Here is a 21,997-nt window from a genome sequence, read left to right as displayed (position 1 = left end):
CCTCCACCCAGGGAAGGGTTCATTGTGCAGGTGCTAAAACTGGAGTCAGAGGAGTTTTGAAGAGCAGGCATGAATACAGTGGAATGGTGCTAAATAATTCAAGGCCATTCTTATGCAGGAGGTCTGGAAAAATCGTTATTACAGACTTGGATGAGAATTTTAATACTTCTGGTGGGCTGTGTAGTAAGACAAGCTTTAACATTATCTGGCAAAAATGTGATGAAGTTGTTAGGCTGCTAATGTGTGCCTGAGCATGCTTTCCTCCCACCAGCAGGTCTGTCAGGGACTCAATCACTGCTCAAAGGACAACAGGTGACTGAAGATGCTAGAATTAGAACAATTTGCCAAATGGAAAACACTGCTGCCCTCCATCCTTTTCTTACCCTCCTCAATGGCAGCAGGGAGTTGCTCAGGATGTTCTCAGATGTCTCTGCTAGCACAGGGGTCAAGTACAGAAGGGTTTGCACAGATCTCACAGATGTAGGATGGAGCATTTGAGTCCGTGTGGGAGCTGTAAACACTGAAAGCCCTGGTAGCAAATAGATATTAAAATAGTTCCTGCTCTGTTGTGTTACAGTGTGTGCACATGGATGCTCTTGTACCTGCCTGGGACATCAGGACTGGGCTTACAGCTCTTCTGGCAGGGCATTAATGATAAGGATACAATTCCCTCCTTCCCCCACATTCCAGCCTGTCTGTTTAGGCAAGGAATTGGTTCAACACAATCAGCAAATCACCTGGACAGCCAAAATAAAATCCCTCACTGTGTTCATGCAGCAGTCTCCCAGCCACATGCTGGCTGTTCCTTGGGTCATGGGGTCATGAACTTTTTTCAGTTCCTCTCTTGCAACAGTTTAAAGAAATCTGAAGTCATATTTATAACTTCTGTGTTAGGCAAACATGCAATGACTGATCTTCCCACAACTTCTCAGTAACTTGCCAATTGCTGACCTGTTTGATCTCATTTCTTAATTTTGCTGAATGTGTTTCACTGCCAACTGCTTCAGCTGAGCTCAGCACCCCACAAAAAACAACACTCATCTCTTATTTCTGTATTTTTCCACCCTAATATACACAAGGATGTCTTCACTGCTGCCATGTTTTACCTGGATACAATTTTATGCAGGTTTTGGTTTTTTTGTTGGTTTTTTTTTTTTTTTTACTTTCAGAATTCCTTCTGCTTCTGACAAGTCAGACTGAGGCTGTGTGTGCATTTGTGCATGCACAAGTGTAGGATAAGAGACCTGGAAGGAGTACTCGGGTTCTCAGCGTTATGTTGTGGTGTATCTAATAGCCTTTGCCATAAATTAATTTGCCATAAATTAAGCACAAGTCACACCCCTTTGAAAAATGAGTGTTTCTGTGTGCTCTCTTCCATCCCCTCCTAGGATGAATCAGTGCAGCCATTAATGCAGCCAAGTAAAATCCATGTCCTCCTCTTGGTCCTCCATGGAGGGAACATCCTGGACTCAGGAAGTGGTGACCAGAGCTCCAAGCAAGGGGATGTCAACACCATCACGACCGTGTTTGACACGGTGATGAGGGTGCATTACCCAGCTGCTCTGGGACACATTGCCATCAAACTTGTCCCTTGCCCAGCCATCTGCTCTGAAGCATTTTCCCTGGTGTCCAGGTAAGCTGATGCTGTTTTATCATGGAGTGGGGGTTTTTGGGGAGTTGGTTTTGTTTTATTTGTTTCCCTGAGATGTTCTGCATGTAGCACTGGGAGCTCTGACCATGTTTTGAGAATGCATTTATTAATGTACCAGCCAGGCATTCAATCTCGATTTCATACTTAGCTGCAGTGAATACAGTAATCATGCAGCACAAGTTCTGAGATTGATTTATTCTAATTAATCCAATAAATACTAAGGATTTAATTCCTTGTCTGGAGGTTGTTCTGTCAGTGTAAGTATGTTGTCCTTGAAGATTTACGTTTGATGAGAGGGAAAGATTTATTAAGCTCTCACCCATTCACAGAGGAATAAATGGCCTTTCTGTCTTGAGGCTTTTTTTTTATGAACCACAACACTTGACTGTACTGCCTGCAAGTTGTTTTCCCCATATTCCCACTGTCTCTTGCCTTCTGCAGCCTCAGCCCATACAGTTATGATGAGGGCTGCCTGTCCAACAGCCAGGATCACATTCCCCTCGCCGCACTCCCCCTGCTCGCCACGTCCTCCCCACAGTACCAAGAAGCCGTGGCCACTGTCATTGTCAGAGCCAACCAGGCCTACAGTGAGTTCATCAAATCCCAGGAGGGCACCTCCTTCAATGGCCAGGTGAGCCAGGGGCTGCTCAGGCCACAGCCAGAGCAAGAACAAGTGAAGCAATTTCCTTCTGAAACTCTCTTTGCCATAAATCTCTCAGGAGGGATGGAAATATGACAGTGCTGGGCTGCAATAAGGAAGTGCTGTGCTTTCCATTCCTTTCTTTCTGAGAGGGAGAGATTATTGCTTGTGCACTGTCCTGAACCTTTGGGATTCAAAGCAAAGCCTGAGTTTGTGTTCAGAAATGAAGCTCCAAGGCTGTGAAGTTAATCAGGTTGCAGTGTGACACACCTTGCCTGAGCAGGAATGTTGCCTTTGTTGCTAAACATGGTCTTGTCCCTATTGCAAACCAAGGCTGTTTAGGCATTCCTGGCTTTAAAGGACCTTGAGCAGCTCGTGCTGGAGCTGTCACACCCATGGGTTTATTTTGTGAGGCTGTGCAGCTGCTGCACCTCATAAAGAGCACAACTGAGCCTCACACCTCTGAGCAAAGTGACTCCCCAGCCCAAGGGCAGACATTAGAGGAGCTGTCACACTGCACTGCTGTCTTGTGGTTTATTCACCCTGAGCTCCTTCCCAGCCAGCCCTCTCCTGCCCAGGGATCTTGGTGCTTTACTCTGCCTGTCTGCTCATACCCTTGGAGGCAGAACACTGTTATCCTTCAGGATACAAATGGGCAGAAGCTTCCCTGAGGTAGCACAGGCAGCTGGCAAGGGGGATCCAGCTTGGTTTCTGCAGTTAGCACCAGGATCAGGGCTCTGTGTTGCTGTCCTGTTGCTCCAGTTGGCTGGTGGGGACAGCCAGGACAGCTGAGCTGTGTGAGAGAATGGGAGTCTGCAGGCAGTGATGGGTTTCACTGGCTGAGCAGTTGTACTGATGAAGGCACTGGGCATCCTGTCACTCCAGCTTGTCCAGCTGTAATCCAGCTCTCTGTCCAACTGTTAGTTCTGAACTGAAGTCAAGGGGCTTCTTTTTTTAATTTCCTTTTTATTCCTCCTCCCTGTCCTCCCCTGCTTCTGTTTCCTGCCTCAGGTCTGCTTGGTAGGGGACTGTGTTGGAGGGATCCTGGGGTTTGATGCCTTATGCTACAGCAACCAGACCGTGTCCGAGAGCCAGAACAGCAGCCGGCGAGGGAGCGTCGTGAGCGTCCAGGTAGTGCTGGCTCCCAGCTCCTCCACAGAGCCTGCTTTGAGCAGGGATCTCCTGAAACAGCAGAGGCTCTGTTCATTATCAGTGGCAGACATGTCTTAAGGTGCATTTGGGTGTCAGTTTGGGTGTGTTTGCTCTAAACAAGGATGTTTCACCCTCTGGTGTGAAGCATCACCCACACTTTAGGGAGTGATTGGGCCTGAGATTCTGTACTGGCCTCAACTGGATCTTGGGGTAAATGGGGAAAGGAGGGAGGGAGGTGTTACCATGTGGGTGTATTCTTAATTCAGCTAAATCCATACATTTCAAATCCCAGGATACCGACCTTCTGTCTCCTGGGATAACGGTGAACAACAGCCACTGTTCCAGTGGCTCTAATCTGGAAGCCAGCAGACACCTCAGCAGGAGCAACATTGATATTCCTCGTAGCAATGGAGAAGATCCAAAGAAGCAGCTGCCACGAAAAAGGAGTGATTCATCCACCTATGAGCTGGACACGATAAAGCAGCATCAAGCCTTTCTTTCAAGGTAAGATTTAAGATTTGGAAGGAACAGATCATCCAGCGGTGTCCTGGAGCTGCGGGTGGTGTATCTGTGGAGCCTGAGTGTTGCTTTGTCATCCTGTGATAAGCAAGGTGTAGGAAAACAATTTAGATTAGAGGGTTATCGATTTCAGTGTGTTATGTATGCAAAAAAAATTAACAGCTTTCTTGCTGAGTGGCACTGAGAGAATCCAGCTTCTTTAGTGCATCAGTGGTGCAATGGCAGGAAGCCCTTTGAGCTGTTGTGTGACAGCCAAGGCAGTCAGGGAGCTGCTGCTCTGCTGGGCTCCAAGTGTGGGATGGAGGTCAGAAAGCAAATGGAGAAATCATGTAAGGGAACTTGATGAAGCAGAGCTGGGAACCCAGCGTTGTATTAATTTTAAAGCATCTCTAAAACCTGATTTTGAGTTATTCTGTCCCCTGCCAAGGCTTCATTACAGCAAGGATGTGTTTCAAATTTGTTACTCACTGTTGAAGCCCCCAGTATCACATTTTTAAGCTTTTTCAAATGGGCATTCAGAAATGTGTCTGTTAACATAACTCATGGAATTTTCACAGCAGTCTGCCCATGGCCACTGGTCATTCAGGGATTATTTCTGTAAACCCAGAGGATTTCTCTGACTGAATCTTCTTCAGCCTCTAGAAGTGGGCAGCCCAGAGCTTTTTCTCCTGCAGGCCTGGAGGAACTGCAGTAAATATGCTCTTAATCCCTCTTCTCTCATGTCCAGGAGCTGGGGAGCAGTGTCCCCCACAGCACACCCCATCACCTGCATTGCAGCTGCATCCAAGGCTGTTCCTTTTGCCCTGTGCTGAACTGAAGGCTTCCCCTGCATTTCTCCCCTTCCATCACTACCTGGAGTCATTGTTTTAGCACAGGGATTTGTGTTGTCCTGCCATGTCAGGGCCCTTTGGTAAATGATTTATGGGAGAGAGAAGGTATCCAAGTGAATGTTGTTGGTGCACAGGGATAGGATATTCAGAAAGACAGCTGCACTTACAAAGTCCCCAGTGAGGTTCTTGGCTATTTCCAGCAGGTTAATAAAAGGCAATCAGGCTCTTGTTCTTGCCTCCTCAAAACAGTCTCCTGTATTACAGGGAAAATATGAGTTGTGCAAAAATGTGCTGATTTTCCTCCTTGTTATTGACCTCGGGGGCACAGACTCAGTTAAGGAAATCAGGCTGGCATCTTGATGCATTTTTGCACCTATTTTAGAATAAGTGCTGAGCCTGATGTGGATAATGGATTGCTCATTTTGTTGTTCCAAATAGCTTTGTGCTGGTCCTTCCTGTTCCATCTCTGAAGGGCTCTGCCTGCACCCAACATGCAGCACTTGTGACTCCCTGGCAAGAGCTGCTAGGATTCAGTGGGGTGACAGATTGGTGCATCTTCACTTCTTAAGAATTTTATGTGTTTTTAAACCTCCCTTTAGACCTTGGGCTGAAAATTAGTCTCTTCCCAGAACTCAAAACCAGGATTCCCTCAGGGAAAGGGGCAGGTTGAAGCTGCAGTAGGAGCTCTCTCTGCATGTTTTTCACTCAGCTCTGTGGTTCTAGGGAAGCTGGGGAGCAGGGATTCACCTCATCTGTAGTGCAGGAGAGGCTGGGGAGCAGGAATTCACCTCATCTGTGGTGCAGGAGAGGCTGGGGAGCAGGAATTCACCTCATCCCTAGTGCAGAGGAGGCTGGGGAGCAGGGATTCACTCGTCCCCTCCTGCATGTCAGCAGGACGTGGCTCCCACGCCCATCCCTGGACCTTGTTCTCCCAGCCAGCACCAGCAGAATGCCCACTGGCCTCTGCCATCAAGGACTGATTTTTCCCATGCTAAAACCAAGCCCTGGTGTGACGTAGCTTCGAGCAGGAGGTTGGCAGAGCAGAGCCAAGTTTTCCTCCAGGGCTCGGCAGACGGGCAGCCTGGCACACAGGGACCTTTCTCTCCGTGCCCACTGCAGATTTCAGCCTGTGCCAAAGACACTCATTTTTATTCATGTATCAGACCTACCCACTTCTCTGGGATAATGCCCAGCAAGCCAGAGCAGCATCTGGAGATTACAATCACACATTTATTTTTAAATTCAGTCCTTCTGCACAACTACATTATTTCTGGCTGTGCCGTACTTGTATTATTGTAAATGAGTTGATTTGCTTCTGAAATCCATAAGCTCTTGTTTAATTAATGCACACAGTACATCTGCTGCTCTTTAAAGGGAGAACAGGGCACTGCAGGTTGCTTGGAGCATGACAGACCCAGAGTTCCCCTTGGCTCTCATTTCCTTTGATGGCTGAAAAGGCAATACCGAGTTCCCGGCAGAAGGACTGAAGATGCCCAAACTGCTCTGTGCTGTGCCTGCTCTGCTCCTTCCCTTCCCCACGCAGAGGTGCTGTGGGAAGCTGTGTGGAATACACCAAACAGCCCCTGCACCCATCCTGCCATGGGGACAGCTTTTCCTCTGGAGCCTTGGTCGCTGTCACCCTGCCTTCAGCGAAACCGAGCGTGTTCTGAATGACTTTGCATTCCTCACACACAGCAAACTCGCTGCGTTACATCTTGTTAGCTAAAGCAATTGTAGCTCCACCAAAGGTGGCTTCTTCTCAGAGCTGTTTCAGGGCTCTGCAGCCTTATTTGCATCACAGGAACAGGAACAGGCTCGTTTGAGCTGTCACTGCTGTAACCTCCCGTTCCTCCCGCTTTTGACACCGCTGTTTTGACTCCCCGTGATGTGTGTGTGTCTGGCATAAGTAACTTATCATTGCCTGGCTGGGAAGCAGGAGAGCAGGGCTGTGCATGTGCCTGTGTGCAGCTCCAGAGGGAGCACACAGCGCAGCAGGAGCAGGAGGAGGTTCAGCATCCTCTGGGAACGGCGTTCAGCACGGGAGCTGTCACTGGGATTATTCCTTATTTGCCATGGCAGGAAAGCAAAGCCTGCCTGAAACCCGGTTTTCTTCCCCAAAAGTGTGAGCATTTGCAGCTTCTCCAGGGCTGTGGCTGCTTCTGAGGGGTCTGTGAGCTACTGCTCTGAGCTGAGGATGGTGGAACAGCCCTGTTTTGGGACCACAGCAGTGCTGGGCTCTCACTGTCCTCAGAAGTAGCCAGATGAGCCAGAGCTGTTGCACATGAGGATGTGACAAGTACTGGTCACCACCAGAGGTTTTGTTTTGGGGCCACAGAGCTGGCAGGAGACTGCTGGATTTGCATCATTCCCAACTCCAGGCCTGTAAACCCTTTATCCAACCCATCTCTTATGGCATCCATTTCTCCTAAATGTTTTATAGAACCTGTTCTGATGCATTTTTAAGTGTTTGCAAACACCCTCTTAAGGCACTGCTGGTACTGCCTTCGACTCTCTGCTTCTAATTATAATGAGATAACCCACTACAGCTGCCCCTGGAATCTGCACAACCTGGAGAGCAAAGGAATTTGCAGCTCTGTGCTTTTGGGTGGGAATAGAAGCATCTCAGAAAGCCTTTTGTGAGCCAGGTTATCCGTGTTACACATCTGTCATTCCACTCCCCAGATTTAGACTGCAAAGAAGCAACTCTCCCTAACGTGGGGGTGGATTCCCAGGATTTTCAAATTCTTCTTCAGTGTCCAAGGAAAATGTGAATTTAAATCTCTGTGTTAAACCTGTGCATTGCCCAGCCTGTGCAGCACAGAGGTGGAATTTTGCAATTTGACACTTGAGAGAGGGAGGAAAAGCTGGACATGTTCTATGATTTTGACTCCTTAAAGAAAAAAACATTTTGGGGAGATGGTGTGTAAATGAACTCACCTGAAGCTTGGATTTGTGTGTTTAAATGATGCCAGTGCAGTGGGGTCACTGTGGGTTGATTAGCACAGTTCCTTCACTGAAGAGAGAGAAATTATATCCCCTGTCAGTCACTCATCCAGCCTTTAATTATGAAAGCACAGTGAGAATATAAATCAGACTTTATTTTCTGTTCTTGTCCCAGTTTACATTCTAGCGTCCTGAGAAACGACCCCACATCCAGGAGATCCAGCAGCTCCACGATGCTGGATGGAGGAAATATTGGGAAGTTTGACTTTGAGATCACAGACTTCTTCCTCTTTGGGTCTCCCTTGGGCCTGGTGCTTGCGCTGAGGAAAACTGTAATTCCAGCTCTTGACAGTAAGTCCAGGAGCAAACTGCTCCCTGGGTGGGTGGTGCAGGCACCTCCTGCTGCACCTGCAGGAGTCTGGTTAACCCCAAACATTTCTGTATCATGTTTATTGCACCGTAAAGAAGCAGATCTCCCTGTGCTCTACGCACCACTGGTAATACCATTTCCAAACAGGAAAAGCACTGGGCAATTCTTGAGTCAGTAAACATTGTAATAAATTGCTTCAGTTGACTAAACTAGGAGATGTGAGAGTCCATAAATGATAAATCTTTTGCAATTTTGTAACCTGACAGTTGTCATTTTTCAAGACAAATATTTACAATATTCTAACAAGCGATATTTTGATACTTGAGGGGTTTTTCATTTGTCTTTTCAGTCTTTCAGCTCAGACCAGCTTGTCAGCAGGTCTATAACCTGTTCCACCCTGCAGACCCATCTGCTTCACGCCTCGAGCCTCTTTTGGAGAGGAAGTTTTACCTTTTGCCCCCCTTCAATATTCCCCGGTACCAGAGGTTCCCGCTGGGCGACGGCAACTCTGCTGTTCTGGGTGAGTCCCTCTGGACCCACATGAGCTGTTAAAGGGTTACAGCCACATGTGACATAAAAGTTATCAACACAACTGGAAATAGTGAGAAGGAGAACTGGCCCTGTAGCATTAGCTTGCTCCTGATTTGCCAGAAAAGGAATTTTCTTGCAGTGAAATCAGTGCCTTGTGTCCTATGTGCCCTCTGTTTGTCACACAAGGGCCTCCAGCTGCTGAGGTCATGAGGTGGTGACCTCTCTGTAAAGGCTTCTGTTTTACACCCAGACTGGTGCTCGTGATGGAGTGTGAGTGAAACACAACTGAGTTGGCAGAATTTAGGACTTGGGGGGCCAGAGAAGACTGGAGGGAGCAAAGTCTACAGTGAGATGATGAGATGATTTTCTTGTTTGAAAGAAAACATTTGTCTAATATTTGAATCATGCAGGACTAAATGAAGAATACTGTATAACTAGAGCTGGATAATTCTGGTGATCCTCTGCTCATTTTAAAGTTGAAAGTCCAAAGAAGTGGCTTTCTATATGTTCAGTATCTTCAAGTATTGTAATTGCTCAATCTAGAGGCCTGATTTGTTAGATGGGCACAAACTAAACCCCATGTTTAATGAAGTGAATAAAATGCTTTCTGCAGGCCCCACTCACTTGTCAAATTTAGCCAAGATCTTGCTGCAGCACTTTTTAAAAATGGATCCACCCACAACTGCATTTGTACCCAGGCCAGTTACAACAGCTCAGGGAATCTATAGCAACTTGAAGAGCAATTTGCTTTTTGGGTGTATTCTAGGTATCAGCTGCAAGGGGCTTATTACAAAAAAAAATGCAGCTAAAATCTACATTCTTTCTCTTAAATACATTCCAGAGCCCCTGTTCTCACTGAACCCAGAGGTAGAGGCCCCATTGACACTAAAGCTGTGTTCTGGTTAGCATTGTGGACAGCAGCAGGAATATTAGAACCTCTCTGGACCTCTGAGTTGGCTGTGTTTGGAGAGACACTTGCTATGCAGTGAAGTTAAACAGCAATTAGCTCTCCTATGAGAAGGGCAGAGTGATGGCAAAACCTCCAGGTCTGAGCCTTGTTATTTTAAGAGATAACTGCTCTGCCTTCATGAATAAAACTGACAAAAACCAACTTTAAATTCTCTTTTTCCTGTAAGACAAAGCCTCTTCATTTGCTTATCAGAAAGTAACAGGCCATTCCTTTCCATTAGAGTCCGTGTTGTGATGGACACATTACCCAGAAGGACTAACCATGATTCACCAAGCTGCTCCTGAAGTTAGTGTTCACTGGAGGGCACTCCACAAAAGTTAATTGCTGCTATAATTAAGCTGTATGTTTTGCTGATCACGTAAAATTCAGGTGCTCAGTTATAAGTGGTCTTGTACAAAACCTTGTGTAACGCTGCTTGTGCACATCTCCTCATGCAGGTAGCTTTTTTGGGAGCCCACAATTCAGAAAGCCTCTCAGGCTGTTTTTTCCCCCATTTTCCCATCTCTACTAAATGCTGGTCCCTGTTTCATTTCAATGAACTTGCAGAGTAAAATCAAACTCACATCCCTGCTTACTCCTGTGCTTTGCACTGTGTAGGCTGTGAGTCTGATTCTTCCCTTTCAGCAAATTTTTTTCCACTCATAGTAGAAAAGACTTCTCTGGATCTGCTGTGTATTTATGGATTTGGCTTAGAAGGGGGTGAAGATGCCTCCCCTTTGTTGTTGAAGTGCCATCGTTGTGTTCTCCTCTGCTCCCAGTTAATCTCTGATGTTGGTCTGTTTGGAAATCACCCATTTTGTTTCTTTTACTCTATTTGAAGGTTGTCTGTTCATTGAAGACTCATAATTAAGTGCCGGGGTGTAACTGTTTGTATGTTTAACACTTTGTGGCCGCATGTCTGTTGTTCTTTGTCCTTCTGTTATGTTTTTTTTTTCCCCATCTGCTTCTAGTTGAGACAATCCAGAACAATCCCATCCTCCTCATGGAAAGTAGCCCTCTGGGTGCTCTCCAGCACCAGGACAGCTTCATGGAAACAAGTATCCCCGTTCCTGTACTGAATTGGCAAGATGTTTCCAATAAAAGTGCTGGTTGTGCTGAGTGTGTGTAATCTACACTTTTGTATTGTCTGTGGTGTTGGGTTCTTGGGGTCCTCTTTTGGAGATCACACTGTTGCCTCCTGGAGTTGAAACCTTCGTGCTGTGTCTCAGGCTGTGCCACACAAAATCACCACTGGGGATCACGCCTGGCTCTGGGAGAGCCACTGTGCAAAAAGGGGCTTTGGGGTTCTAAACTCTGTCCCATTCTGTGTTGATGCTGGAGGGGAGCTGCTGCCGTGCACGGACTGGTTTGCTCTGTGCTGCTGGAAAGAGCCTTTGGCAGAGACAGTCCCTGCTGGCCCTGCTCGTGTGGTGCTCAGCGAGGGCAGGATCCCTTGGCAAGGGGTGTCCTGCAGTGTGCAGCTCCCCAGCAGCCACCACGCCCAGAACTCCACTTGATGTCCACGTCACACCAGATTTTGTCCCTTTGAGTGTTTCCTGTTTGGAGACTCGTGGCTCTGCTGAGCACAGCACTGAGGCTTTCAGACCCCAGCGTGGCTCTGCGTGTTGGTTATTTAAATTAATTTCTTGTCTCCCGCCTTGAAAGCAAAGTTTGATGCATTTGTTTTGCCTATTTTCTATCATCAATGCTGCATGGCCTCATTTATTCTGGTTGTGGCTGGTGCTACATCTGCAATTTTGATGAGATTTGTCTTTGTTTTGGTTTTTTTCTTCCCTGCGTGTCTCACTTGCCCGTTCTCGTTCCTTTCTCAGTGTTTTGCATTGAGAGCTGGGTTCTGCTGCCCTGTTTGTCTTTAACAAGCTGACCCTCACTGTCCCTGAGCAGTTTGGGCTCTTATGTGGTCATACAGGTTGGCAACATTGCTGAGTTTTTCCGTGGTCTCTCCTCTGTCTGCTGGAGGTGGAGAGGTTTTTTAGGTGTGCAGTTGCTGTGTTGCCTGTGCTGTGAGGTTCTGTGGTAAAGGGAAAGGATCTGGTACTATTAATTAACCACTTTGGAGCTCCCTGGAAATGCCATTTCCCTGTGAGCTGATACTGCCTGTGGTCAGGACAGAGCTGGTAGAAGCATCCCTTGCCTGTGCCCGATTAGATGGTCTTTAAGGTTCCTTCCAACCCAAACCATTACAGGATTCTATGATTTTCTGCTTTTTACATTGTGAGTCAAGACCACAGTGTGCCTAAGCAGTTCTTGATGTGAGTGTAGCAAGTGCTGAATCCCAATTCAGCCACTGGACTGCAGGAGATTTCCAAAATCACCAAAACTTGTGGACAGCAGAAATCTGTTGCTCTTGGTCTCAGGGTAGTGACTGCAGAGTGCCCAGCATGGCCAGTGGCTCCAGTGCAAGCAGGGCCTGGCCTGTGCTGAGCAGCTGCCTGGCTTTTCTGTGGTTTTTAATCCTTTTGTTTTATTGACCTGTACATATTTTTGATGGCTTTCAGTATTTCCTGCTTTGGTGCAATAGCTCAGTCTCCAAATAGCACATACCAAAATCTGTCTTTCAGGTCCCCCAAGGACTTACCTGAGAGGATGGCTCAGGGCTGTTCCCTTATAAGAACATTGATAAATGAGGCCAAAAGTGAAAGAGCACAGCACCAAAATGAGCATTAAAGATTCTTAGGTAGGCCAAAACAAAAAAAGTGATTTGGCTTCCCATGTCCACTCCCCTGGAAGTGCAGTTAAACCTTGGGGCATGGCATGGCTTGTGCCATGTGGCTCCAGCAGCTGCAGGTGCTTTGCTGGGAGGGTGCTCAGGGCACTGCTCCAGCCAGGCTCCTCTTCCTCGCTCTGGTCCAGTGGCCCTGAGTCAGCCCTGAGTCACAGGACAAAGTGCAGTAAACAAGGGCACCTCTGTCCTCACTGAGTGACAGAGGAACAGCTAACCTTGAGAAAGCTCTTGCTGCTGCTGGACCTTCTGGCTTCACTCTGGGCTTGCCTGGAGAACCTCCCTGTGGCTGCCAGGGCCTGAGCTGTAGCTGGGGATGCACCTCTGGGGTGCAGGAGCTTCTGTGGCTCCTGTTGGGGACACCTGGCTGCAGGTGCTGGGGTCTGTCTGTGCCAGCATGGCAGCATCTCTGACATCCCACCCTGGTCACCACACTCCCCAGGAAAGCCCCCTTGGTTTCAGAATTGCTGCTCAGGAGACATGATGCAGAGAATACACAGATTCAGGAAAGATGTTGTTAGCTTCGTGGGTTTTTTCTGCCAGTCAGATGTCAGGATTTTCTTTGGAAGCTGCTGTCACTGCAGCTTTGGTGTGGAGAAAGCTTTTCTGAGTGGATTGTAATGCATAAAACAGGTTTTTCTCCACATTTCCCACACTGTTTTTGCCGGCCTTCGTTTTTCTCAGAAACTGCCCTTTCTCAGGGACAGAGGGTGTGTGGCCTGGGGAAAGGGAGAAGCACAAGAGCACCTGAGTGGGCAGGAGAAGGGGAGCTCTGCTGTGGGGTGGCACCTTGTCCCCTGCAGAGCAGACTCCTGCCACCAGCACAGGCAGTGCTGAGCTGAACTGTTCAGCAATGCTGAAACACCTCAGGCTTTAACAGGAGTGGGAATTGTTCCTCTGGTGACATCAGGATGGGGCTGGAAGGGCTGCTGAGGTTGGGTGCTTTTGCTGCAAACTCATTATATTCCAAAGTCCCTGGTCAGCCCAGAAAAACAAGATTGGCTAAAAAAGAGCAGGCCCAAAAATCTCACTGTTTCTTCCTTAATTCACTTTCTGGGTTCTGAAACAGGAGTTAAATTCAGGCAGAGCTCAGTGAAGATGGGCTCACAGAGTCAAAGCTGTGACCATCCCAGGAGGCCATGTTGGGCCCAGCCTTTTCTCCTGTAGCATTCTTGAACTTGTCTTCCTAATTCAAGCCACAGGTGCTTTAGGTTAAAGCAGAGGAAGACGTTCAGGTTTCTCTGGTGGTCAATTTTTCCTGACACAGACAAAGCCAAACCTCTCCTTGCATCTGAGGAGCTTCAGGGAAGCTGATGATCATCACCTGTCTTGGGGCACCTGTTTGGTGACACAAGAGCAGGAGCACAGGAGCATTTCATAGGCAGGAGAATGGAGAGGGAGGGGTGATTGGAGAAGAGAGGGTTGTTCCAGGTCCCCCAGCAAAGGGAATGAGACCCTTTACCCTTGAGTCCCTTGTGGGGTTCAGCACAGCTCCTGTTTCCCACTTGGATTGCCTCTTCTGGCTCCTGCTGGTGTTTTGTGCAGTCAGAAAACAGCACTGGCCTGGTGGGACCAGCTGGCTTGTGGATCCTGGTCACAGCCTTGACAGCCAGCAGCTCAAGGCAAGGTGGAAAGAGGGGGAAAGTGCTGGGAAAGTGATGCTGCCGAGGGCCTTTCAGGCACAATGTGGGCTGTGTGTGCAGCTCATCATCAGGTCAGGCTCCTGCTAAGGCTCAGATCTCACAGTCCACAAAGCTTTTACACAGAGCAGCTTGTGGCCTGATTTTCCCTGCAGAGAACAGAACTCTTACTGACACTTAGCCACACATTTTCTGCTTCATACGTTCCCTCTCCCTCGGCTGCAGCAGGATTTGTGTGGGCTCAGATGCTGCTGCTGGTGCAAACTGAGGGATTGGAGGGAGAAAATCAGTAGCCCCAAGCAAAAAAAGATTGATATTAAAATAAACCAGTTGCTAAAACAACGCGCCGTGTCAGCCGTGTGCCGGGATTAAATCCAGGGATAACTAAACAAGCTGGAATAGGTGGAGGGTGTTGATGTGTAGGAGTAATGTGCTCACATTCCTTGTGATATCCCCTGCCTGATAACTGGCAATAAATTCAGGTGCTGCTCCTCAAGTGCAGCAGAGTTGGGCAACCTTAAACCCATAATGAGTTGCTTTGCTTTTGCATGTTAGTGCCACGCTGGTGCTGCCTGCTGTGAGCACCTGGTGTTGGCATTACAAACCTCTGCCCTGCAGGAGCTTGGGATATCCCACTTAATTCAGCCTCATGGCATCCACACAGGGGTGGGTGCTCTCAGCACTGTTCAGAGACAAAACTGAAATGCAGAGATTTTAACGTGGCTTTCAGCATCTCTTTGTTTTGCCACTCCTGAGTGTTTGAGGTCCTTTTCCCTCCCATCCGTATGTAAGGTCCATGTGAGCATGATTTTAAACCCTCCTTTCTGTATTTATGTACTGAGGGGATCGGCCCAACTTGGTAAACCTCAGGTTGGGATTTAAAAATCCAGACCTGCGTGTTGTACCAAAAAAGCTCTGTTTTCATAGAGCCTGAGTACTCCCTGATCTGCTGACTGATGGGAGATACAAGTGCTCAGCACCAGCCTCCCTTCAGTAGCCCTTTCTCAGATTAATGAGTGTTGGCTGTGTCCTTCAGCAGTAAAATACAAGTCCAAATTTAATCCCTGCCAGGCATGAAGATGTTTTCTTGATTTTTTGCTTTTTAATAATGCTTCTATCTTGGAGACATTCATTTAAATTTAAATATCTCAAGAAAACAAATACCTCTTTGTAAGGTTGTTTTTTGTTGTTTTTCTTACCTTGGTTATCCTGTCTCGATGTGAATGTATAAAATTGTGTATATTCACATCTGTATGTATGACACATGCTTGTTATTGCTGCTTCAATAAGTCTGCCTGGGTTTTTCTTTGGATCTGGTTTTTGAGCTACTTACTTTGCTTCTCTCAATCAAAGACTGCTCCTCCAGCCACGTGTCTCTGCCTGCTGTGCTATTTGCTTTCTTTTCTAACCAGAGCTCCAATGAAATGTGGGGTGCTTCTGTTTCATTCCAATCAGCTCTGAAAGGTTTTTGCACCTACCAGCTTTGTTTGCCTCCTTCCTCCCCCTCGAGTTCATCTTGCCCAGCCTCTGTCTGTTGGTCTAATATTTTGATTTCCCTGTTTCAACTTTGTAGCAGATGTTGTTCAGTCTCATGGTGCCGTCTTCATGGAAAACGCGTCCCTGTCCACCCCCATTTCAGCCCCTCAGTTCAGGGGCTTCCGGAGAGCCAGTGAGATCAGCATTGCCAGCCAGGTCTCAGGAATGGCAGACAGTTACACTGCTTCCAACATAGCCAACAGTAAGTGTTGCACCCCTCCGAGGCTCTGCTCTGCTCCGGGCTGAGCAGCTTCTGTCCGTCCGTCTGTCCGGGAGGTGCTTCCCACTCGTGACCAAAAGCTTGGAATTATTCTGGTTCTGCCACGCTCAGTGCCCTGTGTCACCACATCCCCTGCAAGGACAGGGCTTGTGTTTGATGGCCATACAGGGACCACGGCTGTGATGTGCGTGCTGGACCTTGCTGGTGATGAACTGTTAAAGATAATGACTGTGACTCTGGGCTGTGCGTGGTGAGGGTTAACCCAGAGGGATGTGTCTGTGCTGCCATGGTAAGTCGTGCAGAGCTGGTCAGGATCAGCACTTGAGACCAGATGGGTAATGCAGGATGTGGCTCGATGCAGATCCCTCAAATGTGGCCCACAAAAGCAGGGATGAGTAAGCCCCTCTGTAACGCTGACAGGCAAGGACAGGTGGGTTCAGAACAAAACATTTATTACTTTGCATTAGAGATTCAGCTCTTCTGCAGCCCAAGGGCAGCTCCCAGTCACTTATGACCCATTTCCCAGAGCTGAATGAGGAGAAAAAGGGATTTTTTATTTATTATTTTTCCCAAGACCTGTATAACTTCCTAACTAATACTGTGGAGAAGAACAGACTTTGTTAAGTGGAGAAGAACAGACTTTATTAATGGCTCAGCCCCTTCTTTGTTTCAGCTCAGGTATGAGATGAACGCTGTGTCCTCATGGGCCTCTGGTAACTCAGATCAAAAAAAGGCTGAAAACTCAGAAAAACACCAAAAAAACCCACCCCAAAACTAAAAACCATGCATATGAGGAAATTTTCAGCCCAAACTCTATTCCCGGAAAGTCTCAAAAATTTAGAGATACATTCCTGGCACGAGTTGTGAATTACTCACTCCATCATTAATTGCTAAGGTTAATAATGCTTACGGAGGCAGGTATGAGTTGTTGAAGGTCTGTGGGCGCTGCTCAGGGGCTGCTGTAACCTCCTGCCCTGTTTGAGGCAACACTCAACAGCAGAACTAAAATACCTTCTCTGACAAATGAGGTTTTCCTGCTCAAAGTGTGTCCAAGAGCCAACACCGCACTCCCCAACACCGCACTCCCCACGTGCATCCTTTTACTTGTCCTGACATCTTGCCAAGTACTGCTAGATAGGAATCTGCTTGGGAAGCAGCTCCTGGGGGAGAAAGTGTTTGTTTTGCGCTGCTTTCCCACCCGTGGGGAGCTGCTGGGCTGGCACACACTGGTGGTTCTTGGGGAGGTGTTTGTGCCAGGGTGATGCCCCGAGGCCGGCGTGTCCCACGTGGAGATCTTGAATTGTGCTGCAGCAGGGTTGGGTCACACAACACTCACCTCTGCTTTCCCCATGCTCTCCTGCCTTGTGCAGCTTCTGCTTTGTGTAATTTATTCCTCCACACAGCCATCAAAGCCTGTTCCTGAGATCAGGGAGGAAGAGTCTTCCCTCGACTCCAAGTGTCCCCCGAGCTCCGGCTCTGCCTTTGCTGCTCCTTTCTCAGCCTGGTTGGTGTGGTGGTAACGTGGAGCCCTGGCACTGAGGGCTGGATGGGAGCTGGAGGAAGGTTGGAGGGGCACTGCAAAACCACAGCTCCCTCCCAGGAGCCTCCCTAGGGGTGCAGCTCCCCTGGTACCGTGAGTTTGTGGAGGATGAAATCAGTGTGTACCATAATAATAAGTGATTTCTGTTTTTTATTTTATATTTTATTTTTCCTTTTAGAAACCAAACACCACCTTAATCATTGTAGGGGGTTTAGCCTTCTGTCCCAACTTGCCCTCCCTCACAAATCCCCTACCCAAAGCTCCTTCAGGAGGCGTAGGCAGCACAAACACACAGTCCCTGCCAAGGGAAGGAAGCTCAAAGGGCCACGGAGCCGGGCTGCAGGCTGTGCTCTTCGGATACCAGACCTGGACATCAAGACAGGTATTCTGGAGAGATCCACTCCTGTCGGCCTCCTCTCTCATTTGGTAGTCACAGAACTTCACAACAGATCTCTGCGCTTCACTGAGGCACTTGCAGTTTCTGATTGCATCTTAACAAGCATTTCTGTCACTTTGCCCTGAAGATCCGTCATAACACCGCTAACAACTTGGCAGGAGCAGGAATTCTTCTGGGCAGAGCTGAGGGGACAACGCTTCTGCCTCCACCACTGTCTTCTGAGCATGGAAGAGTCAATCCTATCTGCTTCCTGTAAAGAATCTGAAATTACCCAAGCTGGGGACTTGCATGAGAAATGAAAGTTGGGACGTGATCAGGAGCTGTCAGTTTGGAAGGCAGGGAATCAGAAGTGGCTGCGAGGAGGTGCCTGTGAGCTCTGGAAAAGCCACATTGATCTGTCAAACCTTGCTCCTCCTTCCCATGGTTCTTCAGACTATGAGGGTGAGGGTGGCCTGGCACCTGGCACAGCCAGGGCTGGGCCATGAGGATGTGCTGAAGCCACATCCCTCTGCATTTGCTGTGGTGGGAGCTCCTGCAGGTCTCTGGAAGGAGCTGGTGGATTCTTCTTTTCAGTTCAGCATCTGTGCTCATCACCAGCCAGATTTCCCTTTGCAGAGGGGTGTGTTGGATTGTACCTTAAACCTGGCAGCTTTCCTGGAAGTCCTTAAAAAGGGAACATTGTCACAGAGACAAACCAAGCTTGAGGAAGCCCTTGTCAAAGCCCCAGCTTGCATCCTGCATGCAAACACAAACAAAATTTTCTGCTGCTCTCTTGATCTCCGTCTTTTCTTTTCTTGGCTGCTTCTCTGGGCTGGAGTGCAGAGGCATTGAGGACTCCTTGCTGCTGGGAAAGCAGCCCATGGCTTTGGGGTCTGAGGCTTTGGACTGAGACCTAATTTCCAGGGTCTGGGGCAGGATGTGTGCATGGGCAGAGCTCAGGGCAGTTGGGGTGTGGGGGTGTCCTGGGATGAAGGGTGGCTGCCGGACACCTGCCTGTGAGTTGTTGGCTCCCTGAGGGAGAAACTTGTCTGTTTTGTTTGTATCCCTGCCCCCCACTAAATCCCAGTGTGTTTTTCAGTCCCCCATACAGTGAAGTCCCAATACTGCCAGGTTCTTGTCTTGTTGTCCACCACAGAGGCTGTGCCCCTGGGAAGGCTGGGCTGCACATCTCAGTTGCCCAGGAGGACAATGAGGATTTGTTGGGGACTGCCAGTCCTCTCATCATGTGCCATATTCCCTGCCTCATGGTGCCTTTTAGCATCCTGTGGATTCCCAGTGTTCAGTCCTCTTTAGTGTGGCCCATACCTGGATGCAATTCCTTGGTGAAAGCTAAAGGAGCTGGAAGCAGGGCCGGAGACGGGCAGAGCACACCCACCCTTCCTTCCTCCCGCAGCTCCAGGGAGATGCCTTGCTGTCTTTATGTTTTGGCTCGTTGCACAGGAGCCTTGAGCCCCTTCCCTGTGGTCTGGACTAACTCAATTAACCTGCCCTCCAGTGCCTTCCTCTTTGCTTAAACAAGGGAGAGCTCACTGCTGGTGGCCGTGTGTTCCTCCTTGGTGTGAGCAAACCCCAAGCCCGGGGTCGCTTGTTCCCCCCGAGCAGCAGGACCAGCCAGGGAGCAGCCTGCTGGCATACCTGGAGCGAGGAGCCAGAGCCCTGAAATCCCTCCTGTGAACCCCCTTTGTCTGAAGGAGTGTTTTGCTTCTGTAGTTGCTGCCAAGTGGTGGGGAACCAAACGGATCGACTACGCCCTGTACTGCCCCGATGCCCTCACGGCTTTCCCGACGGTGGCTCTGCCTCACCTCTTCCACGCCAGCTACTGGGAGTCCACGGACGTTGTCTCCTTCCTGCTCAGACAGGTACAGTCATCCCCTCTCCCTCATCTCCCCTGGGCTGAAAAATGCTTAGGACTCTTTGTTTTTTCCAGTGCACCTTCCATAAGACTTGTTGATGCATAGAGGTGAAAAAATACCCTTTGCCCCTGCAGATCCATTTTCTTCCCTTCTTTTTTTTCCTCACTTGTGGTGTTGGTGGAGCTGCACACATACAAACTTCATGGATGTGCTGTCACACCTGTCTGGTTTGAGGCTGGGTTTATCATCAGAGCAGTTTCAGATGGGCTCACTGGGGATGCATGGAGAGTCCAGGGCAGTTTCCTATCACATCCATAGTGGCAAAGGTCAGTGCCACTTGTTTCTTGAAGTGATCTGTGTGCCAGCTCAGATCTCAAGTCTGAAGCTGAAACTTCTCAAAGGACAAATAAAACCAGCACCAGATACAATAAAAGCAAAGGGGAAGTTTTACATGAATTCAACATGAATTGATAGGCAGAATGCAGTTCTCCATTTTGCCTTTCTAAGTTATTGTTGTCTCCTCTAGGAACTCATTGGGGTTTAGTTCTCATTCCTACAGCACAAAGCAGTTCTAGGGCCAGGAGAATGGGGATTGCTGGTGTCTGGAGTCTGACACCTCAGATTTTATCAACCGATATTTGGCCTAAAATTCAAATTTGCTGTCTAAAACATGTTTTTTTCCTAAAAGAAATATTTTCCCTTCAGTTCCTTGGGGATGAGGGGGAGTTATTCGCCTTAAAAAATGTGAACTCCCCAGGGAATGACACTTAGAGCATGGAGCTGGAAAACAACAAAACTCAAAGCAACTCTGTGGTTTGTGTTGCCCACTTCGGCGCCGGGTTTGCTTTGCATGAGCTCAGCTGTTAAATCCTCCCCGTTCTCCTCCAGCCTCCTCTGCTGCAGCTCTCAGTTATTTATGATTCTGTTGGCAAACTTTCTTTCAGTGTTATCTTCCAAATAGTGTGAGAACCATAAACAGCAGCGGTGTCAGCACCGGTGGCAGCTGAGCAGAGCTGATAATCCAGTGAGACCCTTCTCTTCCCGGGCTGTGTCCAGGCTCTGCCTGCACACTCCTGGCTGGATGGCCCCACATCCAGCCCAGCCTAACAGGGCAGCAAAGAAGAGAGAGCTCTCATTGTGCACGAGGAGGAAGAGTCATGACAGTCTCACATAAAATGCTCCACTTGGGAAATAGCCAGTTACTCAGGTTTCAGCCCCAACCTGGGTCTGTAGCACTGTGTGGTGTTTCAAATCTTGTGGCTTGAGCACCTGGAAGTACCTCTCCATCCATTCTAAGCCTGCTGGTGGCTGCCTGGGTAGTCTGGCACCCCCTTGCCCAGTGCCTGTCTCTGTTCACTCCTCTTTGCCTTGAGGCCAGGGTTTTTCTCATCTTTTGTCTTCTTGCTGTCCTTCACCAGCACCACACAACTGCTTCCCCTAATAAGGACTTGTTTCTAATGGCCTTTGAAAGTCATCTCTGGACAAAATGTAAAAAGAAGCTGTTGAATAGTTTTAGTCTCCAAAGATTAAATCTAGTTAAAACAAGCCCAGATAGGATTCAAAATACATTCCTGATTTAAATAATTTTCAGTAAAACTTGTTATTTTGTTTACATTGGATTTCCATGAGCTCCCGCCCCAGCAAGCTCATCCTCCCTGGGGTCCTTTTCCATTTCCCTGGATGAAAACCAGCTTCAGCTCTGCAGAGAGGGCTGGCTTGTGTCAGCCAAGCTCAGCTGGAGAGCGGCTGACCTTACAGAACATGTTCATGACCTTGTAAAAGAGCCCACATTTAGGAGGCCTCTTAATTTTCTGGTCACCAAGGGCTACTGGCAGTTTTGGAGTTCTGTGTGCAGGGTCACCTCCCAGTCCTGCAGTGCTGCGAGTCTTTGAGGTGTCCTCCAGCTTTTGGGTGTTATTCTTCCTTTTCCATTCTAGAAGTAAGAGCAACCTAGGTAGGAGTTAACCCTCCTCTCTCTGTGTCCCTGCCTCCCATCCCCGTCCATGCCCTGGTGACAGGCAGGAATTGGCTGCTTGGCAGTGACGTCCCAACAGCACAAAGTCCTGGAGTTCTGTCAGCCAGGATGGACAGACAGCCTGGGCTCTGCCCCACATGCAGCCAAGCCAGACCCCCTGTGTGCCTCCACAGGGGTCAGATCAGTGAGAGGAGCAAAAGCCACGGGACAAGAGTTGGGAATTTCAGTAGGAATTAGAAATGAGCTGAAGGAGCAGCATCTGTCGGCATGCAGCCAGGCAGAGCAGCTGGTGCTGGATCTGCTGTGGAATGGGGAAGGCTCGTGTTCCCTTGCAGACCGTGGGAAGGGACTAAGGAATCCCTGGAGCAAGGGCAGGTATCTCAGTGCAGAGCTCATCCTGCTGTGTTGGAGTCAGTTTTGTACCTCCTGACAATCCAAAAAACCTGCATCCCAGGCAGGGTGAAGTCAGCACTGGCCACAGCCTTTGCCAGTGCAGAAAGGCCACTTG

At 48.5% G+C, this 21,997-nt stretch overlaps 1 protein-coding gene across 12 annotated transcripts in view; it reads left to right on the top strand.

The window, feature by feature from the left end:
* Nucleotides 1-21,997, top strand: part of PITPNM2 (phosphatidylinositol transfer protein membrane associated 2) — a 125,204-nt gene that overhangs the window by 94,871 nt on the left and 8,336 nt on the right. For 5 of the 12 annotated variants that reach the window (XM_038152909.1, XM_038152905.1, XM_038152906.1 and 2 more), the window contains 10 exons: nt 1,389-1,633; nt 2,093-2,282; nt 3,303-3,422; nt 3,736-3,947; nt 7,911-8,086; nt 8,455-8,625; nt 10,557-10,706; nt 15,542-15,706; nt 17,443-17,646; nt 19,372-19,520. In XM_038152909.1, coding sequence (XP_038008837.1) covers nt 1,389-1,633; nt 2,093-2,282; nt 3,303-3,422; nt 3,736-3,947; nt 7,911-8,086; nt 8,455-8,625; nt 10,557-10,706; nt 15,542-15,706; nt 17,443-17,646; nt 19,372-19,520 — 1,782 coding nt within the window. The other 7 variants (XM_038152911.1, XM_038152913.1, XM_038152912.1 and 4 more) reach the window with 7 other exon arrangements.

The sequence above is a fragment of the Motacilla alba genome, chromosome 15, assembly GCF_015832195.1.
Source record: "Motacilla alba alba isolate MOTALB_02 chromosome 15, Motacilla_alba_V1.0_pri, whole genome shotgun sequence".
Classification (NCBI taxonomy): Eukaryota; Metazoa; Chordata; class Aves; order Passeriformes; family Motacillidae; genus Motacilla; species Motacilla alba.
The sequence above is the reverse complement of the archived record's forward strand: the minus strand, read 5'-3'. Positions and strand labels throughout refer to the sequence as shown.